The sequence below is a fragment of the Chelon labrosus genome, assembly GCF_963514085.1.
Source record: "Chelon labrosus genome assembly, chromosome: 7".
NCBI lineage: Eukaryota > Metazoa > Chordata > Actinopteri > Mugiliformes > Mugilidae > Chelon > Chelon labrosus.
The window spans coordinates 20,124,571-20,149,572 of NC_140343.1; the positions used below are offsets into that span (position 1 = coordinate 20,124,571).

Sequence of the window (25,002 nt, forward strand, 5' to 3'; positions counted from 1 at the left end):
CCACATGATGACAGTGTGGGTCCGTCTGATTGTAGATTTTCTTGTTATTTAGTGCAGCCTCTCACAGAGACGCACACGGAGCAGAACCTCTTGGTAACAAGCACCACAAATAATCCCACCTGCCACGTCCCTATGGTGGACTCCCAGAGTCTTCACTGACAGTGACCAAAATATCACAAAGTCTGTCTACATTAAAGTCTGAGATGAGCCCCTGCAGAGACTAAAGCACACCACACCCTCTCATTCTGCTGTGGACTGTACATCAGCCACCAGCCCTCTGGCTCTAAACAAACCACAAATACCAGATTTATATCTGCTGACCAATGCGAATTTGAAGTTTGAGATTTCCATCGTCTCCCATTGTGTGTGTGTGCCTGCATATGTGTGTACGAAGGATGACGAACGCACACTTCTCACAGTAGCCACAGCCATCTGTCCTGAGCTTGCCAGGTGCTGCCAACCCAAAGTGGTCTATTTAGATCCTGACTTATCCGAGCTATTTTTGTTCAGGCCTAACTGGGCTTTTTAAGTGGCCTGCTTAGTTTTGGCATGTGGGATTTATTAAGTAAGGCCCAGTATATTTAGTGCCCTCTCTTTTTGGGTCACACTGTAGTGCGTACTGTAGTGCTGTCATCTTTTATTTCCGTGATATTCCTCTTCCTGCAGTCACAGATCAGAGGCTTGGAGGTTACTATGGTGACAGAGTCGTATGGATTCAGCCCAGGTTTTGCTGCGGTGCATTTGATGGTCAACAGGACTCTGTGTATGCACGCTGTACAGGACCAGGAAAAACACGCTTTTATTGTTGTTCCTGTTTTTGTTGATTTATTTCATAAATAAACAGACTGTGGGCCCACTTGTTTAAATCCTTGTACCCCACAAATTCTATCACACCAGAGGACGTTAACGTGCTTCCAGCTTCAAGATGAGTAAATACGCACAGGATGTATCCTTGTTGTGAGGAAAACATGGGAACGTCTCAACCAACCACTGGAATTATATGAATGAATTCAGAGCCACCAGCTTTGGTCTTTTGGGTCTTAAATGTATTTTTTTTTTTTTTTTTTTTGCTCTTCTGTCTTGTGTGGAATTTAGCAGCTCTGGGCTGCTCCCTCCCTCTGTTCAGTCTGAGCATTGTGTGTATGTCTGTATGACTGTGTGACTCACAGCGACTGTCCCGGTGTGAGAGTGTCAGTTGCTCAGTGTGTGTCATGCTGTCAGGAGGAGAAGCTCTGTGTGCAGCCTAAACTCCAGGGAATTGTTGGTGACTCTGGTTTATTTGACTAGGAACAGCACAGCAGCTCAGGTAAGTCGCAGTTTGAGCAACCGTCTCGGTTAGTGATGCTTGTGTTAATTGTCTCTCTTATTTGATCTTCTCCCTAGTTGAACATCAATGGAATAAGGGTAATTGTCAGACTCACTCCTGAATGAAAGTAATGTTGTTAACATCCCATTGAACCTGACTGAGGATTTAGGTCTTTTAGGAGAGCCTTGATAACTTTTATTTTTATTGAGGCACGTGATAAACTTATTCTAATAAATGAACGGAAGAAGGAAAAAGGAAAAACTTATTTGATTTTTCTGGGACCCACTCATATAAATGTAAGAAATTAATGTGTGTGTGTCAGGAGGGTGGCATCCCTCTGAGCTGTAACACTCAGCTGTTGCACATGTCTGTCACTATTTCACTAATTTTTTCTGTCACACACCCACAGAAACACATACATTTAGTAAAACAATTCAATATCGACCGACAAAGTCAGTTAGGTTTATATGTATAGTATTCATTATAACCTTATACAGGATTCTTGCTAACCATATTAGGCATTTGTATAAGTGACCATGATGATTCAGTCTGAACTATTTGTCTGCTTGGCAGAGTGACATTTAGGGCTGCTTTCTTGTAATGCTTCAGTGGATAATGCCAGTTGATAGACCTACTTAAAATTCCTTGGAAAAAAAGATCCAGCCTGTTTCCGGTCAGACTGTCATCTGCAGCTGTTTGCTGTCCAGAATATGCCAGTGAACTCTGACCCATGATCTTGTGCCACAATTAACAGGGCTCCGTCATCAGAAAGCTTCTGCTTCCGTACTGAGCTGGATTCCTGCATGTATCATCATTAACCAGGACAATTGACGTAGGAGATTTCAACTGACCTTAGTTCTGAAATGTTAATGAATAATTTTTTTTTTTGTCCAGATGACAACACTCAAACTAATAGGCTGCAGTGTGGAAGAACGGTTGTACAGTTAATATAGCATTTCATTTGGTGTTACATTGATCATAAACACAGTAATTACGACATTTAAAGAAATGTGAACGTAATAAGGTAATTCAGAACGAATTTGAGTGCTATTTGAAATTATTTAAGCCTCGGCAGTTCAAAATACTCTATATACACTTTTTTTAAGAAAAAAAATACTTCACTACTAACTAATTAAAATTTAAAAACAGTTAAACTAAAAGGTCAACTGACTTACATAAACTTCTCAGTTTTGTGACATCAGAACTCCAGTCCAACTAAATTAATATTTAACATGTGAAGCTTATGATTAACATACTGTATTAGCAAACATTGTTTTAAACCTTCATCCCATATACGACAACAACATTAGCATTAGTGCTGTTGTGGTGATTTGAATGAAAGAGTGAGTTTGTTGTGGTCTTCGCTGACTCATGAGAATAATAACTACAGTGCTGTCTTTACTTGCAGGGCAGTATGTGCTACTTGTATGTGTACTAGCTGCTAAATTTAAATGTCTTAATTTATCAAAGAAAAGCTTATAACCATTGCCTCAGAAAAATATGCTGATGACAGCGGTCACTGTTGTACACCAGAACAATAAAACCAGAACAATGAGCTGAATGGTGGGAATTACTAAGTTGAGTATGATAACATTACAATACTTGTCATAAACAGCTTTCATCTTCCAGGTAGCGCTGCAGTTAAAAACAAATCACAGCATCACAAAAGCTGATACGACATGTCCTCTGTGGACCTTGGCTTTCTGAACAGCAGTTTATGGCGCTCTGTCACGGAGCTGTTAAGATATTTCTCTCTGCACCAAAGTATTGGACCAACCAGCAAATATACTGTTCAGATGCAGCAGTGCCATCTCTACAGCTTGGCTAAAAATACTGATCAAATACAGCTTTAAGTGCAACTTTAATTTGATTTGGTAAAATGCATCCTGTGAATGAGAACTAAGAGTGCATCCAGTGGAATTTCAGTCAGTCACTTTCTGGGAATATTCTTATGGCTTGGTTTAATCACACATTTAGTGGAATACCACTGCTGGTCCCATTGCATAGCTTGGTGGCAAGTAAATGATGCATGATACGGTGTTATGAAAATGAATCTGCTAAGGAAGGCTAGGGTGGAAATAAGTATTTTGGTTCAGACATTTTGGGCTATGCTTATAGACGTTTCATTTAGCGTTTTAGGCCTGGATTCATTGCTGGTTTAAATCAGCATTCGTGGGAAAGAGGAAACCCAGTATTCTTTTTTACTTGTGTTTGCATAAATTTCTCTGTCATGGGTAATAAAACCAGCATTGCTTTCTATAGAGTTTGGATAGTTTCAGTTGACCTCTATTGTAGTTTGTAATTAGGGATAAAGACAGCCTTGGTGCCGCTCTTGTTGTCCAGTTGAAGTTTGGTTTTCTTTCTGTGGTCCATAGGCTTGAAACTCAACACTGAGAACCAACCTGGGAGGAAAAAGAAAGACAAACATGTCTCAGGAAGTATCCTACCCATGTCTTATATCCTGTATTGATTGTTAAATGACCTGTGGGTGTGTGCTTTATGCAAGTTGGTCACTCCCACATCTTGTCAAGGCCGTTTTTGTGACTACACCCTCCTCCTTTCTTGTGCTCTTCCCTCTGCGCTCTGGCCTCCACTCATTTGGGTTTGTGGTGAAACTGAGCTTTGCTTCATAAAATTTTCCATCAACAGCAGCAAATAACAACAGGGTCAGATGAGGAGAGTGTGGCCCTCAGCACGCACTGCCGAGGCCAGGGCAACAGGCTCTGGTTTGGCCTGTCCCGTGGAATGCTCTCTTCCTCTGTATGGGACTAGGCTAGTGCAGAGAGCGCCCAGTGATATCTGAGGCATCATCTGGCCCTAATTGTCCTAACTGAGATGTGTATAATTGCTTTCCCGCATGCTATTATTGTTCAGAAACTCGACGACAGGCTGTTTGATGGGGATGGTGGGATGTTTAATCACCATCTTGGCTGGGTGCCTTTGTAGGGGGGGATGAATGAAGAGGTGAGGCGTTACTCATGGAGCCTATTCACTTTAAGCTATTTCGTACGCATGTTCTGAATAGTTTTGTTTTATAATAGTATTGTGTTAAGAGGAAATGGGTGGTAAATCTACACTCTGCCAAGAAATTTCTACTTTCACTCAGTTTTCTCACAGCACTGAGTGAGTGCTATTCCAACACGCCCTGCTTCCCCTCCAAATGAGGCCATTGATGGTTGAATTCCTTCTGTGCCTGCTGCACTGTTTGTGACTCAACAAAGTCCTCATACCCCCACTGCAGAAAGCAATCCCTGCTGTTTAGGCCTATCACTGTGTTCAGCACATTCCACCGAAATGGAGAGGGGATTAAATAAACATTACCGTCTGTCTCTAAATGAGTTTACTCAGTAATTATGCATAATGGTAGATCATTAAGGTTGATTAATAAGTTGTTTTTTTTTTAATTATTGTGCTTTTCAGAGATAGTTTGTGCTTCCCAGTTTATGCTCAGTCAACCCTCAGAGGAACACGAACTGACGAGTCCTCAGCCCTGCTCTGTGTTTCATCAATTATGTGCCCAAACAAATTTCCTTTTCCATTCCTTTACTTGTACGGAGCAGATTTTAGAAGGAGAGCATGGGAGAGATCTGTACTGAACCAGAGTGGAAAACTACTGAAGACATTTAATAAAAGATAAGACCACTGATAAATGCTCGAATTACTGTTCTACGTTTGCATTTTAGTTCACACATGCTGCCACATGGAAATGTTTCATTTTCTTTTTCCTCTGATCTGGATAGGATCTGGCCACCCCGAGGAAAAAAATATCCCCCTGCTGTGTGCTGGCCTTTTTTCACTACAGTTACACACATGCACAAAACACTCACTTACAGTACCTCATCAGCCTCCATCACAAAAAAAAAACAAACCATAGTCATTAATTTAATGATGTCATGTGTTATATCAAGCCCTTTCCTGCATGGGTTTAATTTAACAGTGATCAAGTGATTTTCCTATATTGCAGGGGGTTTGTGTGGCGCAGACTACATCAGACTTGCAGCATATGGCAGCAAAGTCCATTGTGAAACATTTTTGATTAATGCGGTGACATTAAAGAAAGTAGTGAGGTTTAAACAACAAAAGAAATTTGAGTTTCCCAAGCAAATCCCCACAAGACGTGGCAGTCACCCAAATGAGTTGTTTTCCCTTTTCTCTGCCTGTGTATAATCTGGAAAAATGGATTTCAAAACCACACAGACATATTGGTTTTCTAAAAAAAAACTTTTTTTACTGTCAGTTGCTGACTGCTGTTAATTTCAACCAAAGAATTTGGCTTGTGTCATATTAGACAGTAATGTCACACAGGATGTTGTGTTGTTGTGTTACTGTTCTCTGTCTGGATTGATGCACACATAGCTGCTGGGCTGTCTGTTTTTTCGAAGGCTGACACACCAGTGGATAATATCTTCCTGTTTGTGCCATGAACAGCTCTTCATTAACCTCATGCCATGATCATTTTGTTGTCATTTAACACACCACTATCTGGATTCATGACAGAGCCAGCCAAGCTTCTTATGTTTAACTTCATCAAGCGATGAGACAGAGGTGTTGGTGTTACAGCAGACACAGAGTGACAAAGCTCCCCCCTGCTCCGCCTATCGCTGATACTGATGAGTTGCTCAGAGTGATCTGTCTCAGTAATGACGGAACATATCGGTTTTCCTGTCTGACCTGGCCTGACTCACTTTCCGTACTTGCCACTCATTCCTTCACTTTCTCTGTCTCACACACTGTCAGGTGTAAATCCTCAACTATGAAGTGCTGTCTGGATATTTTGGCTGATTGATTGCTTTCTTGAACAAGAGTCAGCCTGTCCTTTGACTGACACACCAGATTGTATAAAATCATGTAATGGCCGTGCAGCGGGATGTCAGGAATTTTCATGCCAATCCGCAAGATAGCCGGAATATCCTCAGGTCACAAATATGGACGAACAGAACAGCTGTTCTTCCGGCATTTTGAGAATTTCTGTCCCTCCCCTTGTCAGTGAGGAGGTCGAGAGTTGAACAGGACCTTCATGCCTTCTCTTTTCATAGGGTGTTGATATAGAGAGTTATGTGTGGGTGTCGTGGATGAATGTGTTACTAGTACTTTACTTATGTACTTTAAAAAAGGATATTAGTGCTGATAAGAAACATTCTCCCACAAATCACTTGTGTGTGTGCGTGAGACCCCTTTAGTTTGATCCTGTATTTGATGTGGTAACATGGTGCTGAGGGGGTCTGCTTTAATCATAACCCTGTGAAGAGAGATGAGACAGAACAAACTGGCTGTGTTGTAGACTCTCTCATCCCTCCTGTGTCAAGGATCAGGGAACAAAGCCTGTGCTAGGAAACCCCGGGGAGGTGGTACGAAGCTCAGACGCCTTCCCAGACACACAGGCCTCTGATTGGAAAGAGGGAAAGGGTGTTTCTGCTTCCCGTAACACAGCGTCTTGTTAGTGCCTCAAGGCGGCTGACGTTTGGCAGATATGGAAAGTCAGACATGCCCAGAGGATGTGTGTGAATGACTAGTTATTAATGTTGACTGGCAGGCCTCCATCATATTTGAAAGAGGTGTATTTATGTTTATGTAGTTGTCAAGAAGAATGATGGATTTTGCTTGTCAGATAGGATTTTATTGAAAGAAGACATTGGCTCATTTTACTTGTGTCAGTTCACTTGCAAGACTCAGTCACACAAAATATATCGAGCTAATCAAAGCTGTATTTCCCCTTCTCTGTCAGGTGGTTCTGTGAAGGCCGTGAGCTACACAACTCTCCTGACATACAAATCTGGAGGGATGGTGAGCTGCACACACTGGTGATTACCGAAGCCTTTGAAGACGACACGGGACGTTACACCTGCGTAGCCTCCAACAGTCTGGGAGCAGACAATACCTCTGCTGAGGTTTACGTCGAAGGTCAGGAATACAATGTGCCATTTTCTCATTATATTACAATACCTTATCTACTGACTTTTATATTTAACTTTAATTGGCTGTCTAATCAGCTATAAATGATTAATAGAGATTTCTTTATGGCACACAGATGGGTTGCTGTTCTTATAGTGCAACTGAGCTCTCAATGTCAATGTATAATACTGATGAACTAGAAAGTCAAAAAACAATATTATTTTTGTATAAGATTTATGAAAAATGCTGTTCTAATTATGTCCCATTGCAGGGGCTTCGTCATCAGACTCAGAAGGAGAAGGAGCGCAGTCAAAGTCCAGATCAGGAGCCATGCCTCAGTACGTGTGTTTCTGCATGACCACTTGTGACCCCATGACCCAGTGAACCATGAACCCCTCAACAGGTTAACTGAGCCCTGCAGCAGTTAATCAAGTCTGCTGCTTGCTCCTATTTAGCTAGGCCCTTAAAGGGCCATAACCCTGCCTCAATACATAGGCCACAATTTAAATAATAAGAGGTGCAAAAGGTTAATGTGGCAAAAAAATAAAAAAATAAAATCCCTGTCAAGGTTGTGTCCATGCGCTTATTTCCAAATGTTAAACATTTTACCCCCCCGCCACTTTCAGCCAACTTGTTCTTTAATTTTTATTGAATCTTTTTGCGTCATATGAAAAGTAGTGTTAACTTACTTCTTTGAACTTCTCTTTTATTAAATTAAAGTATCTTTATCTTTCTAAAGGATCTACCGACTCTGAGAGCTTTCTATTTCTCTAAATGCTTTTGACTTTTATCTGCTGTATGAATCTGTCTCCATCTGGACTACTTCCTGATTTCTGTTTCTGTTTCCCTTTCTGTTTACACACTGAAGCCAAGATCCTTGATATCATCTAAATTGCTGGGGAGATGGTTTTCTTTCATGTATCATATATTACCTAAAAGCACACGGAGTCGAGACATTCCTCCTTTTTTCGCAACATGTTTTTCCCTCATGTGCCGATTGATGTTGTGCTTGTTTTAGAGCTCAGAAGAAGACTACTACAGTGTCCCTAACAATACGCTCATCATCACCCAAAACGCTAGAGGTCCTTCCTCATCGCTCCACTCTGGTCCAGTCCTTGTCTCAGCCCCCACCACGGGTAAGCACCTACTGGTCTGTGAAGGCTCGTAGGCTTGTAAACAGTTATATAAAAAACTCTCTGAATGGGCTTCACATGGTCAGATAGTAATGGTGTGTTGTCTTCCAGATGCAGAGCCCAGTGTCTTCACTGTACGGTGGTGAGGTGTCAGGCCCCCCTTTATTTACAAAGGTAAGTCTGTGTGTGTAACGTACTAGTTGGCACTTCATTTCAATTCAGAGAACTTAGATGTTTTCTTAGTCTGGTTGGCCAGTAAAAGCATTCCCAAAGTCAGACGCCTGGCATTGTCTGAAATGTTTTGTATGTTATAGCTTTGAGAGTTCCCTTAAAAGGAAAGCAACAATAGCCCAAACCATGAAAAGCAGCCACATATACATGCATACTTAAAAACGGTACATCATGCATGCAATTCATGCACGCATACTTACATAGAACCGGTTACACATGCTCTCAGACTCTTTGCCTTCCCTTAATAACAGTACGCAGTGCTGTGGCTTTCAGCAGTGGGGGTCAGATAAAACATAGACTTTGATTGCAGCTCCTCCAGCTCCAGAACACCCTTTTCCAGCTCAGGCTCTTCAACACTCCTCCAGCAGCCCCCAACTCCCTCTCCCTCAGGCTGTGGGTCTTGTGACGGCGGGACAGAGACAGGCTAGGGCAGAGCTTCAAACGGCTCTGCCAAACCCACAAGGGTCAGGTCTCTTTCACTCTCATTCATTCAGTCTAGCCCTAAATCATTTTCCACTTCATTACAGAAAGACATTTGTTTTTCTTCACCCCCACACCCAGCCCCCTTTAAAAACTGTCTAAGGCTTTAATCATCTCAATGAGAGGATGTTCGCCTCCAGTGAAGTCAGCACCGTGATGTCACCCATAACACACACCCACACACACACACTGTCAGACCCATGATGTATGTTCCGCCCTGGGTCTTCCACAAAATACGGCCATGCCAAAAACACCCTCTGAGGCACATTCATCCACACTGACACTGACGCTGTGGGCCTGTTGAGGGATGTACCAGTCACTCTGGTTCCTCCTTGAGCTTTTTTTAGTTCTGCAACACAATAAGCAGCGATGAGATTGTTTGGACAGTTAAATCTGTATTTGTAAAGAAGAGGTTCTGTTCTGTCATTTCCTCACACTGAGGAATACTATTTGCCCAACCTTTATCCAAAAGCTAAATTTTCACACATTTAGAGTTAAAATTAGAACAGTAGATATAATACAGAAATACATTTATTAAATAAATGTTGTTTTAGTTTTTAATAAAACTGTGTTGGCTATTTGGACATCAGACTATACTCATGAGGCGAGAGTTGGAGTAAATGGATAAAGTATATTTTTACATGTCAGGCAATTTTTGGATTGGAGTACACAAAATAGATGGACCAGATTTCAGGTTCTTGAAGAAAGGGTTCTTGGCTTCTCTGAACTAGATTTATCCCTTTCATTACCAGTTTCTGTTTCTTCTCACGACCTTGTCATCCATCCCTTAGTTGCTCCTATCCCTCATTATATCTCTCCTATCCCTTTTTTTTTACTCCTCTCTTGCTTATTAATCCTTCCCATGTGCAGCTCTTGCAGGATGCCCAGGCATCTGAGGGCCAGGTGGTGGTTCTGGAGTGCAGGATCCGTGGAAGCCCTCCTCTGCAGGTCCGATGGTACCGCCAGGGAAGTGAGATCCTGGATTCCCCTGATTTTCGTATTCTCCAGAAAAGTGAGAAACTGACAAGCTCATTGTAGCTGAGTGATTTTTGTTTTTGCTCATACATGCTAACAAAATTTGTTTTTCCGCCCTTCTCTGCCTGTTAATCAGAACCTCGATCTGCAGCTGAGCCAGGTATGTCATCTCACTTCCCCCGAGGTCTGTCATAGTGTTGCTAAACTCCTTTCATGTTCCTGACCGCTGTCAGTGGTTAAAATTAGTGATGGATTATAAGCTTTGTCTGGAGACTGAAATTAAGCTGCAGCTTTAGTCATGACTACATCAGATCACAAGTTAATAAGTGCGTTTCAGAACTCTCATTATCGCATCGGCTAAAGTCAGAGGGAGTCCCTGAGAAAGTCTCAGACACGCACAAAATCCACAGATAAACAATGACACATAGTAATTTATTACGTGTGACTCAGGGGTCATTTCAGGTGTTCCCTCAGGCTGTGAGTCACTCAGACGTCCCTGAACATCTGCACTTCAGTGGTTGGGATTGTGTCTGTTCCACATGAATAGAGGCATCCGTGCTCGCTGCTCTCTGTTGGTCTGAATAATGACTCATCAGTCTACATAACAAATCCATTATCAGGTTCACGCATACCTAACTTGTCGTCCTGTCCGTCTAGTTTCTCCAATAAATCTCATTACAAACAAATCAAGTATCAACACATCACTGTATTACGTCTTTAAGTTTAATCTGTTAACTTTCTCTTTTTTAACTCTCACACGCCTGGTGCCGACTTCTATGATTGTAAAGTGTTTGGTTATCAAAGGTTTACTGATGGAGGTGTTTTTTTTTTTTTTTAGAGGAGATCTGCACCCTGGTGATTGCGGAGGCCTTTCCAGAGGACGGAGGTCTGTTTTGCTGCACCGCTTCCAACCCCTATGGCTCTGTTAACAGCACAGCACAACTGACTGTCACTCCAGGTAGGTCCAGGAATCTATCAGTCACAGCCTGACACAGCCAGAAAGAGTCAACTGATTCAAAACAGCTTCTGGGAGTTAACAGGGAACTATATGTCGAAGGCTCATGAAATACCTTAAGATGGGATTTCAGTATTATCAGTCAAAGTCTCAGTAAGTAATTTCATATGTGTGGGTCCTGGCAAAAAGAAAACTGGACTTTAACTTCAGTTTCAGGTTCTTGGATTGAATTAATACTTGTCAGGCATTTTTAAGAGATGATGATGTGAAACATTTCTGAAGAAAATCCACCAGTGATGGCCTAGATTCTCATTTTTAGTCCTTAATGGCTGATGAAATAATTTCATTTTGCATAATTTCAAGTGTCACTGGTTGCTGGTATACCACCTACAGTTGTTCCAGTAGATCTTGTTGACAGGTAGATTTCGCTGTAACACTAACCCATAAGCATCTGTATCTGGACAAAGTAACCAAACAGATAAATCACATCTTGTTCATCAGACAAACAACTGATAGTCCAGACGTTCCCTGGAGGTCCCGCAGTTTGGACTGATTCATACAAGTTGTTATGGTTTAGTCTTAACAAGATGACCATCTTTTGTTCTGTGTATTATTTTGTAGTCTGTATTGGAGAAAGGTGAGAGGTGTGGATGCAGGAGGTCACAAATATTTGTTTTCTCACAGACCCGACTGTATGTATAATAAAGGACTCACGGCACAATTTAACAGAAAAGCTGAATAAACAGGAACTGCATGAGCCTGACTGGACCCAGCTGCTGCTTCAGATCAGCCGTGATACAATTTTGTGTGTGTGTGTGCGTGTAATCTTGATGCACTGAGGTATGTGGTGGCCAGAAGAAAAACTAAACACTAACATCCAGAATTTTCCACTTTCCTCTTGTTTGTTTGCCAGCAGCCGAGGACTCATCCAGTAATGGCATGTCTGGTGATAGCTCTGGGTTTGAGGATGCAGCGGCTTTCCCTCCTCCTCCTCCCCCTCCCACCGAGATCAGCCTCCTAGAGCTGCCACCCAAGATGCCGCCTCAGCCCGGCACAGAAGGTTTCCATATCAAGGAGCTGGAGATCTGGCCCTGTGTGTCAGCTCTGCCTCCAGTACAGATGAGCTCAGAGGTGGAGGACAGCGACAAAGGGAAAGAGTCTATGCAAAATGGGCAATTCCCAAATCCACCATCACCTCCTAGCCTGCCTAAAGAGACCACACTTCCACCCCCACCTCCACCTCCCCCTCTGCCACAGCCTGACCCGACAAAAGATGTCCCAGTTACTGCCCCAAATTCAGCCCACATGGTACAAGACTCACTTCCAGCCCCAGGCAAGTTGTCTCCATCCCCCGGGAAGGACGGACCTCCTCTGCCCACCAAGCCTAAACCAAAGCTGTGAGTACCTATCATGCCCCTGTATGTCTGTACCCCGGAGGCAGGCTAGTCACTAGGGAGGGCTTGTGGGATGGAGACAGACGGGGAGGACGGTCTGAGCTAGGGTGGAAATGATAGTGCTGTGTCTCAGCTTTATCAAATGGTTAAAAGGGGAATCCCCAGCCGTTTTTGAACAAAAGCATTCCCCGTCCTTTATATTGGTGTCAGTGTGGCATCGTGTGTGCCAGCTGCTGTCTGTCTGTGGCTGTAAACAGATCTGCGTGGCATTTGCTGGATGGCTCCTATTGTTTCTGTCTGACCTCGGACTGCATGCCCAGCCCAGGGCAGAGCCATTGTGTTTTTTCCTGATCACCTTTCTGACAAGCTCTATGGGGATCAGGTAGGACGTCACTGCTATTAGGTAAGAGCTGAGCGTTGAATGGCTTTATCTTCAATAGCCCTCGGTGTTTTGAGTTGTAAATAGGCCACGTGTGCATGTGTTTTATCTCACTTTCAGATGCATTTCATTGTTTTCATTTTTTGGAAAGAATATAGAAGCAAACTGAAAAGAAATAAGGAGAAAGGGGGGGAGTCTGTATGAGAAAGTGAGAGGACGGCATGTAACAAAACTCCACAGTCTGACTCAAATTGTGAACCTCAAATTGCGATTATATGGTTACCATCTTAATCCCAAAGGGCCCAGGATGCCTCAGTGATGCATGCTCTCATGTTGGCAGTGTGTTCTTTCACTGCAATTGTTAGTTTTGTCCCTGTTTATTATCTTCCTATTGTTTATCTTATTATTTACATGGTTTCAAAGATGGCAATATTGGTCCATTTGTCAGTTTTCTATATTCTTCTCCATCACTTTGGCCCAGATAAATGATGATTAAATTTGTGCAAATATTCATAATTACCTGAGGATGGACCAAGACCAAGATGAGGGCTTAGGAAATTTGTGGTTTAGGGTAAGATTTTTTAAAAAGTATTAGTTAGAGTGCCACTGAAGGTGCTATAGCTATCTATTCATGTACTCCTTCAATATAAACTGCAATAACAACAGTGAGCCCCTCCGTAGTACAACTTGGTGGAGGTATTCATGGTCACCAGAGGATGTGTTATAGGAACTTTTGCCCTCTGGCCTTCAGTTTTTCTAGTACTTTAGTTTGTGCATACAAAACTTCACTTTCACGTGTGCACACACAACTAAAATTAAAATGGTAAACATTATACCTCCTAAACATCAACATGATAGCATTGCTGAATGTAGCATTTAGCTCCACTGCGTCAAACATACAGACTCACTGTACTTCCAGCATTACAAGTAGACATGGAGTCTTGTTTTCGCTCTTCTGACTCTCAGTTGGGTTTGTTAGGGGTTTGACCATCACAGTATTTAAACAATCCAATCAGTATAATCCGCAGATGTTGCTTGGTTGCTTATATCCGGCTGCATGTAGTTTGATTACAGGGCAGTGAAGCTCGGCTCTTGCTTTGCACAGTTGGATTTCCCAGCATGTGTCCTGGATTTGTTGCCTACTCGTGGGTGCTGTTGCATATCTGTTGATAAAATGTCATGACTTGTTAATTCTGTGCTTCCAGAGCTGAGAGTGTAGAGGAGGAGGCAGAAAATTACAGGTAAATATTTAGCTGTGAGGGTGACGTTCTGGAATTAATGTGAGCTGTGCCACATGTTCTGTAACTTTTAGTGCTTTAAGATACCGTGGAATTAAATGCAGGACAGTACAAATTATGTTAAACCACATGACATGTCAGATTTGTAATTATGTGTTGGCTGAAATGTTGCATACTTTGGATGGAACAGAAGAGCTTTGTGTCAGTTCAAATCAATTTGCTCGAGAACAGGACAATATGTTATTATGCTATCTCCTTTTGGCATTCACAAATGCATTTAATAGCATCAAGTGTTTCTCAAACACATATTGGAGTAATCTTATTATGAGTTATGACAAACATGAAAAGTACCGACTCGATTCTAGATCAGATTTATACAATACTCATACAGTAACTTGATGTTTTAGGAACACTGCGTTTCTTTTCTTGCTTAGGTTTGGGGTTTTTCTGAATAGCAGGATGACAGTAAAGCTGCTTCTCTCAGAGTTTTCCACAATAACAGTATGAATACGCCACTAGAAACAATCAGCTTCCAACTGTGAGGCAGTTAGAAAGCGTGAGCCCCCCCCCCCCACACACACACTCTCCCCTTTAAATTCTGTAATTACACAGTAAAAACAGCAGCCCTGCCATTAACCAAAGGTCATGTTTCTGCCAGACTGAACTCTGCTTCCTCAAGTAGCCGATGTGAACAGAGGCTGACCGCTGTCAACCTACAGGCCCTGAGCTTATCATTCAGTTCATCACATCCTGTTTGTCGTGTGGCACATCCCGTTGAGGCTGATATGTTGTTTCGTCCCTGTGAGCCACACGCTGCTGTGAAACAACAGAGGGCTTTGAAAAGTAATCCCACTTTGTTACTTTAATTACTTTAATTACTTCTCTCTTTTTTTTCATGTTACGTGGGTTCCTTTTAATAACCACCAAGACTTTCTAACAAACCACTTTGTTAAGTTGCTGCAAACAGAGTGGAAACTATGACCCTAAAGTGTTGTATGTGTAAAATAAGGCAATATCAAGAAATAGCTTTTGTTTTACTGCATTTACATAAAGCCAGTGGGGGGTCATTGTATGGATGGGGTTTTGTTATTGGAGCGAGCAGCTCCCTTTGATTCAGGGATGCATTCATAGACTTTATTTCTAGTCTACAGTTCTGTACATTTAAGCTAACTCGTGTGCAGTTAGTCCCCTAAACAAGATTGCACAGTGTTTTACAGCACTCATCGTTATTTATAAAGTCACAGCTGCATCAAATTAAATTACGCTCTTAACGCTAGTGTTTGTAATGATTGTAGAGTTGTGTTCGTGTTCACAGATCTAGAATAAATTGTTCTAAATCATTGGAATGACATGCCCGAAGCCTTGTAAGGGATGATTTTCGCTTCACTAATACTGAGCTGATGAGATGGAGGAAGTCGTTGTGTGACTTGGCAGGCAGGCAGGACTGCAGGAGACCTGAGCTGTGAAAACAGACCTCCTGCTTTCCTGTGCTGAAGGAAGAGAGAGCGGGTTGGTAGGTATTTGGGTTTGAAGCCTGGCAGTGATGCCAGACATCAGTGTAAGAATCAAAGGAAATTCTCAGGGGAGAGGCTCAGATTGGTTGGTTGGATTTGACCCAGCGTTCGGGTTCTGAGGGAAAAGCAAAGTCTTTTAGTCTTTTTCACAAGGTAGCGAAGTTCTAGATATCAGGCTGGAAGCACTATCTCATTGTATGTTCACCTGGAAGTGTTTCTACACATAGACACAAATAATATTTGGTTTCTGTGATGTAGTCGGTGAGTTTGATGGATGGATTATTTTCAGACTACTGTAAGCACGATAAAATTAACTAGCGGCAACTATGTTGAGCTAGTGTTTTGGTTGCCCTCTCACAAACTGCTTCAAAGATTAAGCATACAAAAAAAAAAAACAGACGGGTTATGTAAGGCAACTAGAAATTATCTTGGCATTGGAAGCCTATTTGAGCGTGTGAGCTGGTCTGGAAAATAAAGGTTCCTGTAGAAGGGTCTAAATAAAGATCTTGAGAGACTGTATGGCAAAGAGACACGGAGACAAGACATAATTCATCTGTTGTATCTCAACCTAAAACCTTGACCATGTTGGACAGAGTTATGGTCTCTCCTGATTCAACTATACAGCTTCCCCAGTGCTCAGGTCTCTCCAAGATTTAACTGTACACATGTGACTGTAAAGTCCTATCATGATAGACTGATAACACCTGGAGCTTGTAAATCTGGGTGTCTTCACACTCATGTGCACATGTTTCTGTGTTGACGGATAACGTGTCAGTGCGGCTGGTGTCCAGTGTCAGTTTGTCTAGACTGATAAAGGTTTGTGTTTGCCTAATGTGACATTCCACAAGAATATTTAGCATATCTTGGTGGATGACACATTCCTGCTATTATAAGAGGGAAAACATGCTCGCGGTTGCCAGATTGTCCAGTTTATTGTGTGTGAAGGTCCATATATGATCCGGCAACACTGAGGTACGGTAAAGGAGACATCAGTTCACACATTATGAAAAACCAAACTCAAAGGAGACGACACCCAAAACTGAAAAGATGAAGGTGTGACCTCCTCCACGTTGACTGTGATAATAAGGGCAAAGTATTATATTATAGGTTGGTATGATGTCTGGGTGGGCGTAACACCAAGCACAAGTAACAGAGGCAACAATTATCCTCAAGCCATTCCACAGCTTAATCTCTCTTTCATAAGACCAGGAATCAACTTTGACAGTTGAAATTGTTCTCTTGCACGGATTTCACCCCACATAGTGCTTTTAACGCGTGAGCTAAACTCTCACTAGCAACGTGTCTGTGGATATTTTTTTCTTTTATGAGGCTCTACAGTATTTTTTTTTAACTCAGCATGATGAAAAACAGGCACGCTCTGCCATTCAGCAGGACCTCAATTTAGACTTTTCTGATCTTGGTGTTTTTGCAGAAGGTTTAGAATGATTATGTTTTTTTATATATATACATACTGACGGTTTGTTGAAGAGATGCTGTAATTATGACTGACTGATCAGGTGATTTACAGCATGTGGGTGGCTAGCATAAAACCAGAGAGTTAAAAGCAAAAAAGCAGACAGAAGTTGTGCGTGTGAATTAAGCAGGCCTACTGTAATGTACAGCTGTGCCTGTACTTGATTATAAATGTTTTTGAACTGATGTTTGAGTGCAAGCAGAAGTAGCCTGGCCTTGGAAAGTAGAGGTCCATCTACATAAATATCGGCCTGAGTCAATGGAGGGAATTACACAGCCAACAGTGAGCTGGAAGAAAGACTGGTAAGCAGAAGTTATAGATCAATAATGACATTGCTTTTTTTAGCTTTAATCCATATTAGGATATTAATAAGAATTTGTTTGGACAACAGAATTCAGTGGAATAATGATTGGCATACACAAAGACTGGGTGCACAATCTCCAGGCGCCATGTGTGTGTTACAACTTTTCCAGGATGTTTCCAGGATCTACATGCTTGAATACTTTAATGTGGCCTGCGCTGCATGAAGCTTGACCGTATACCTTGCAATCCATGTCGGCTGACATAATTGTCAGACCGCTGAGATTAAATGATTTCTGCAGTAACTCCAAGCCTCTGTAACCCCAGTGAGGTTGTTGTCAGGGGAACAGCATACAAACTAAAGGCAACAAACGGCCCTTCAACAGACCTCATTAGTCTCCTGCTTTCCCACACATACACACAAATGCTAAACCTCTACTTTGCAGTGACGCTGCAGCAGGTGACCGGTTGTTCTCTGTATTTTTCAGACTACTAGTAGAGGTTTTTTGGACATTATTTCGTCTTAAAGCAGAATTTGCTGTATGTTCTTTCTGTGTTGCGCTGCTGAGCAAGGAGCTCTGGCTGCCAGGATTTGTCGCATATCTTGCGTGTGACTCAGAGCTTCCTCTCAGCAGTGTGTTTGTGTTTACGAGGTGCAAGTCATGAACTCTCTAATGAAGTATTAACAATCACTTTCTTGTCGAGGTGTTGCTTGTGGTTTTATGGTAAGCGGGAAACATGCATGTTAAAGTATCACATATGGCGCTGGGTACACACTGAAAAGCTTTGCTTGTGGTTCATCATCATCAAACATCTGACGTTTAAAATGAAACTGCAGCACTGAATGTATCAGTTCTCTAATGGGCACTTTTGCCTTGGTGAGTACAGGCCACAGGGGGGTTTGATTACAGGCAAACAGAGAAAAGTAGAAAAAGAAAGTTAGTTAGGTTTGCGCAACTGAATAAAAAGTGAAATGAAGTCACCGGAGACACGAGAGAGCAGGAAAGCAGATAATTTTCACATCGGCCTCCAGAGTCAGAGATGGGCAGTCCTTAAAAGGACATGGGAGACACAGGATTGGCTAACACAACAGACCAACAAACCACTGGATTGGTCAGTCGAGCTAAAATGACTGGCATGGAATGGAGAAACTTTCCAAATAAGGAAGAGAGTTGTGGGAGCTGACCTTCATAACACTGAGAGGGAGCTGGAAGTTTGAGGGGTGAGCAGAGGGAGAGGGAGCGATGAAAAGACACACAGGGGGATGAGGGGAGCTAAAGACCAGGGTGTATGCTTGGGAGTTGACAGCATGGAAACTAACCGGCTTCAGTTATCCTCTCATAGACAGCGGACTGTGTTTCCCAGGAAAGAAAAGCTTGGTATGCTAAACACTGAGAAACACACGGATAAATACACATTACCCTACTTATACACACTCAGAGAAAGACATTGTTTCCGGATGAGGTCAATCAACCTGTGATTAGATCCTGGATCATGTGGTGAGTGTGGCTGCATGTGTGGCATAGATAGCATCTCCCTTTAGACACACTCTCAGTTAGGCTACCGCACAACTTCCACTTGTGGATCTTAATTAGAGGGTGTAATGATGTGTACAAGCTCTACTCTCATGACACGGCTGTCACCAAGATACGTCGCGGATCCACTCTGCCTCCTCGGAGTGTCAGTGAATCAGCCCGTAGGGAGCATGAGTATCACCGTCAGTCAGAGGAAGACCCTCCCCTAAAGCTGTCTGATCTTTCCCCAATAATCGCACACACTTGCAAAATACACCCAAAACACCCCACTGGGCCGGATCCCTCCTACCGTCCACCATCACGCTGTGACTCACCAACTAGCCGGGAACACACGCTCTAAAAATAGACGTCTTAAACACAAAAATAGAAATGATAAATTCCTACAAGAGATAAGTTTCATCCCACAAGAATGAAGGAGAAAAAGTCTGTTATTGAGAAACGGAACACTTGTGAACATATTTCAGTGAATGAAACCAGATCTCTGTGCTTGTGATAGGACTGTTTTCACGCACACTGACACATGGGAGTTTGTCCATTACTTAAACCACTCCAAAGGTTCAAAACTGTACACGTCACATAAAACTATCACGTTCCATACGCTTGGCATGTAGATAATAGTTTCTTCTTGCATTCCGTTAACATATGAATGGTAGATAATGTTTCTACGTAACCTGGTTTCAAATGGTGCCTTACAATGGATGAATCTAATTTGTCACCTGAAACTGAGAGATTTGTTCAGAAGATTAATTTCTCAAATCTGTCTTAGACTGCTTAGACTCTTCACTGTGCACATACTTTCTCTCAGATCCTTAGTCAGTCAAAAAACAATTTAAATTTGAGCACTAAAGGAAACAGCGGAAAGTAAATAGTAAAGGTAATAAGATATGGGTGTCCCCTCTCTAATGTTATTTGACCCTTTTTGATTTTTAAGTCTGAAAGGAAAGCTCCACAGTACACATATGCCTCTGCTCTTATTGTGGAAGAAGTTAGTGCTGGGCAGCCTGCAGGATTTTATTGTGAAGAGGAGGAGCTCACAGACAGACTGAGTCATGCAGAGAGAGAGGGAGAGGGAGAACGACTGCGTCTGACACTGTCTGGCTGCTCGCTGCTATATATTCTCCTCATACCTGGCAGTGCAGCACTGAGACGCTGTTCACTCTCCTTAGGGGGGATATCTACACCGGAGACCGTAACACTTAAGGTAAAACTCTTTTTGACTCTCATGTGTAAACTCATTTAAGTTGAGCAGGAGTGAGAGAATGACATGGAAACAGATACAAGGTAACCTGAAGGATGCCACTCTTTAACTTTCAAACTTTGAGCTCTCATAGAGCTCCTTGACTTCTTTATTTATAGTTTAACTGAAACGTCTGTGTAGCTAATTAACTTGTCATTACATTTAAATTGGAGAGTAGAAGAAGAGAGAGGGGAATGAAGACGGAGACTGAGGTAGAATAAAGACATTTATTTTTTTATGTTCTCTTGATTGACCAGCTCAGCATGTTAATGTTTAAATAATATGAGTGCTCATATCAGAGTGGGTGTGTGGTTTGCTGGGAGCATACAGACGCTGAGTGTGATACCCATTCATTTGCCTGGGGCTCTAGAAAGGTAGCGAGTTCAGACTGTAGAGAGAAATGGAGGAGAAGAAGAGCGGCATCACTGTGAAAGACTTTTAAAACGAGTTTGTTAGTTTTCTTTCCGGTGTTGCGTCTGACTGTGTTTATGTGGAGAGGTCCGTTTGTTTGCAGAGCTCCTCAGTGGAGTCACATGGATTAGTTAACACAATAGGGTCTGTTAGGTGAGAAAGCTTGGGTCTTACTCTGCTGCTACTCTTTCACTGACTCATTTTTTCACTTTCTGTCTCTATTTCTCTCTCTGGCTCTTCCTCCTCCTCTTCCTCCTCCTCCTCTTCTCCCTCCACTCTTGCTGCTAATCCCATTTGATGGCGATGTCTTTCCCACTCCAATCCAGAGAAGAATGTCTGCAGCATTCCTGCTATAGAGAAAGAAAAAAAAAACACTCCCCATCACACTTAGTGGAAAGGCGCAGGAGTGGGGAGAAGAGGGAGGCATGGATGGAGGTGTATAGAGAAAAAAGCAGGGCTCACTGATTGTGGAGAGCCCTCTTCACCTCTTACACTTGGGTATGAAATATGAGCCCAGATAGAGAGAGAGAGTGTGTGTGTAATAGTGTAGAAGAAAGAAAGAAAGAAAGAAAGTAGGGCAAGGCAGAAAGTGGGTGATCGGAGCAGCTATGAGCTGTTAGTGTGGCTGGAATAAGAAAAACGCTCTGTGCTACGCTTTAAAGAGAGGGGGGAAAGGAAAACAGTCTGGTTCTGTTTTATGTGGTGTGTGTGCAATTAGAGCCGGAGAGAACGAGGGGAATGAGGGGAGGAGGATTGGGGGGGGGCGGAGGTACCCGGGGAGAAGTGGGGTTGAAAATAAGTTAAGGACATCGGGAGAACAAAGGCCGAGGGAGAATATATCAGCTGACATGGGAGAAGTGAATGATGGACATTAGTGAACAGTGAAGGCCTGCTTCCTGACAGACAGACTGTTTTGTGAGATCGACTTAAATGTTCCTGGAGGATGAGTGGTTCTTTTACTGTTCTACTTTTTCTTGTGAAAGTAGATGAGGCAGATATGAATAGAGGGTTATCAGGAAAGAGGGATGTGTCCGTTTCTTTCTCTGGAACTCCAACACACAGTTTGAATGACTTTGCGTGGTGTTTCTACGCAACGTACAGTAGTTTCACAATAGATGAGTACATGGGAGTTTTCCTGTTTTCCTCCCATCAAATTTCAGGAAATGTTTAGAAATCTCCAACATGACACATTGAGATGACACAAGAAGAGAAGCGAAGGGAATCGTGACTTGAGAAGACAGACAGTCTTGCTGTCAGGCTGACAGTCACTCAGACATCGTCTCAGTCCCCATGACGGGCTGGTGATGTGTTCCTGCTCCAGGGCTTCAGGCGGGCTCATGTTGACAGGCTGTCGTGATGATGCAACGCTGGTGAATGAATTCAAATGAGGTGGCCGTGAACCAGGTGTGCATTGTCGCAGATGAACAACATACACCCCCGTTTATTGTGCGCACGCTTTGCTGATTTCATCTCGCATTCCTATTGGAGTGAACTTCTTTGATCCAAGTCTGGGTGTGGGTCAAGCTGTTTGGTATGACCTCACACTGTGTGTTTGTGTTGTAGGTGTGATACCGGAGCTCCGTTTCACTACTTCGATATAAATCATTTACGAATGGCAAGGTCGTGTTTTAACTGCCACAGGTGTTTGGCGAAACAAATATTAAGAGGTGTAAGGCAAACACACGTTGGATCTGTAGCCTGAAAGCAGCTCACCCGCCCAGGCCTTTGCTCGTTCATCTTGTTGCATAACCCAGGAAATGTTTAATGTCTCTAATCTCATTTTTTTTCTGTTTATAAACACCTACTGACTTTTTCGGGAACAAGCACGGCCTTAGTTGTCCTCATGTTGTTGTTTACAGAAGGAAACCCTCATTACTGACAATGTACACTCAACAACTTCCTGTTCTCCTGCTCGCGTGCTTCCTGTCATCAGCTGGCCGAGTCTAATAAAGCGGCTCCGTCTTTTACAGCCAGCTGCAGAGCTAACGAGACGGGCTGCAGATAAACCTGCGGATGGCTTCCAGCTTGTTTTCGATAGGCGGTGGAACAGTGGATGAGTTTCTCACGCACCCAAGTCGTTATTGCCCAGGAAGCAAAAACAAGCGGCACAGAGTAAACACCACTATTTAAAATGTTGAGGTTTCATTTATTAAAGCAACATGCTGCTGGTAAAGACCCGCTGCGTCTGGCACATATCAGAGCTTAGCAGACTGATCACAGCATCACAAGGCTGTAAAACACTCCTTCAATTAAGTTCCTGTCAAGCTGTTCTGGGGTCTGTTTATTGAACTTTTAGAAACTGGAGAGGCAAAGTTCCTGCAGACTTTTCTACCAATCTCTCCTTTCTTCTCTTAAACATAATTTAGAGACAAGATCCAGCCCAAGCAAAGTATTTTTTAAGATGAAAACGGGAAGACTTAACATCTTTGCCTATTTATACCACCAGAAATTGAGGCAATGAGAGAGAGACACAAGAGTAATGCTGTGTTACAGTTGGAATGACAGACAGAGGAGCCGGAGCGTTTTCTCTCAGCAAAGATCGGCGCTTTGTCGGCCAGTTGGCTCAGGCCAGAACAGCAAAACACAGGGCCGTTGGCATGACGACAGAGGAACACTTCCCTCCTAATTCAGTCCCGCTCCACCGCAAAGACAGAATAAGAGAGAGTGATGGAAGACTGATCTGCTTCTCGGGCCACTTGTAGATAGCTTATAATCATTTACACCAGGTGCAGATCAGGTTTTAGCGGGGATCGCGATGTTCTAGATTGCACATGGGATAAAAAAGCGGGACGTATTCAGTGTGTGCACTTTGTGGTGAAAGCGGTCTGGACAGTGAGGGCTGGAGTCTGCTCCGCTGCAGGGTCACAGAGTCTGGATGACCCCTGGTCCTTTGCATGATGGAAATCCTTCAGCGGGCCATAAAACTACTCTTGCATCTGCAAATAACATAAGCTGACCTTTTCATGCACTTTTAAATATGGAGCTCTAGGTCTACTCTGGCAAAATTCTGATTCCTGTTATGCTAAATGGTTTATAGATGGAAGTCAAATGACATGTTAGTGCACTTTAATGTACTTGAGTGTGTTATTATGAGCAGCTTGTTTGGACTTTCTGCTTCATGGTTTTCATGACACACAAATGGACATATATCCTCCTGAGACCCGAGCTTTTGTTTGGTATTCATTCTTAATTTCTTCAAGGTATTTGGGATTAGTAGGAGTTAAGAAGTATACACACGAAGCATCATCTTTAAACAGGAATTAGGTATTGAAAAAAAATACATGTCCTCATATGTGGACAAAGGGATTGCTACCACTAGATAGTAGACAAAAGTGTCTAGTTATGAGGCCAGGACTCAGGAGGATGTTAGGATACAGTTTGGCTCTATAATGAACGAAGGTGTTTGTGGAGATGTTGTCACTATATATAGGGAGTAAAGAGCACCTTTTTAGGCAAGTGATGTATTTAGAGCTGCTGCACATACTCAGAGAAATAAGGGGGAAGAGAAAAAACTTTTCCAACTCCAGAAATATAATAATCTATATGAGAGGGTGTAAAATACATAGGTAAACTCTGAAAAGGTCTTTGAGGTCTTTCCTGCTGAGCCAGTAAAGCCGTTTGTCGAGGAGAGAGGGATGAGGCCGCGAGGAAATGAAGTGTGTTTCCTCTCCGCTGGAGCAGACGGGCAGGGTGCTTCTGCCTGACGCTCTGAGAACACAGCCAAAAAAGGAATCAAACCGCTGCAGAGCACTGCGAGCCTCGTGAGCTGCCAAACTATTCCTGTAAAAGCACTCTTTTGGTGGAGGCCTGAACAGGAGACCTTTGAGGAATGTAAAGGAAAATGTATACAAAGAGGGGGACACGTTGAACTGATTGTGTTCTCTCGCGGTCATTTAGTCCCGCAAGGAGAGCACAAACCGTAATGATCGCAGTGCATGCTTTTGAATTAACGACTATTTATGTGGGCTCGTGAAGTCTCCTCTGGAGAGGAGCATATGATCAAAATAACTGGTTAGGACAGACCAATCAGTCATGTTAATGTTGGCTTGTGTGGAGGGTTTGTTACTCTTCACTACAACTGTTACTTTGGTCAGATATCCACTGGTGCTGTTTGCAGATGTATGCTCGGGGGGAGCCCCAAGGGGAGGTGGGTTTCTCTGCATTGTCACAGATGAAAAATAGTCGAAACACTCGACTGATTATTGAACATCTGGAAAAGATTTGGGCACGTGAACTTAGTGGAGTCCTGACAACATGCACCACTGGGATGTACTGTATATTCTGAGCAGACTGCCTGTGAAGAACTCATCAGTCTCACATACACATCGCTGTATACTCTCGAGGTTTATAACTTTTCAACCTTTCCCAAAGACTCACATCCTCCTCCTGATCCTCAACGAGAGCTTCTTAGAGTTTACTTCTGTCCTGTGGTATTCAAAGTTAAAAACCCTTGAACTAGTTGTAAAGTTTGTGTCCGCTAGATGACTAAACTTCTAGCCTCCCACTCTTCCACAATGACGCAACAACGCAGTGAATTAACCAAGCTGG

General features: G+C 42.8%; 1 protein-coding gene across 5 annotated transcripts in view; it reads left to right on the forward strand.

Moving 5' to 3' along the window:
• Window positions 1–991: 991 nt before the first annotated feature.
• palld (palladin, cytoskeletal associated protein) overlaps window positions 992–25,002 on the forward strand; it is a gene marked incomplete at its 3' end in the record, with an annotated part of 36,091 nt that continues 12,080 nt past the window's right edge. For 2 of the 5 annotated variants that reach the window (XM_084547858.1, XM_084547860.1), the window contains exons 1-9: window positions 992–1,306; window positions 7,032–7,207; window positions 7,470–7,536; window positions 8,217–8,334; window positions 8,443–8,505; window positions 9,913–10,054; window positions 10,154–10,177; window positions 10,856–10,975; window positions 11,886–12,369. In XM_084547858.1, coding sequence (XP_084403984.1) covers window positions 7,529–7,536; window positions 8,217–8,334; window positions 8,443–8,505; window positions 9,913–10,054; window positions 10,154–10,177; window positions 10,856–10,975; window positions 11,886–12,369 — 959 coding nt within the window. In that variant the 5' untranslated portion in view covers window positions 992–1,306; window positions 7,032–7,207; window positions 7,470–7,528. Of the gene's footprint in view, window positions 1,307–7,031; window positions 7,208–7,469; window positions 7,537–8,216; window positions 8,335–8,442; window positions 8,506–9,912; window positions 10,055–10,153; window positions 10,178–10,855; window positions 10,976–11,885; window positions 12,370–19,719; window positions 20,008–25,002 lie in introns of those variants that run through there. The other 3 variants (XM_084547859.1, XM_084547861.1, XM_084547862.1) reach the window with 2 other exon arrangements.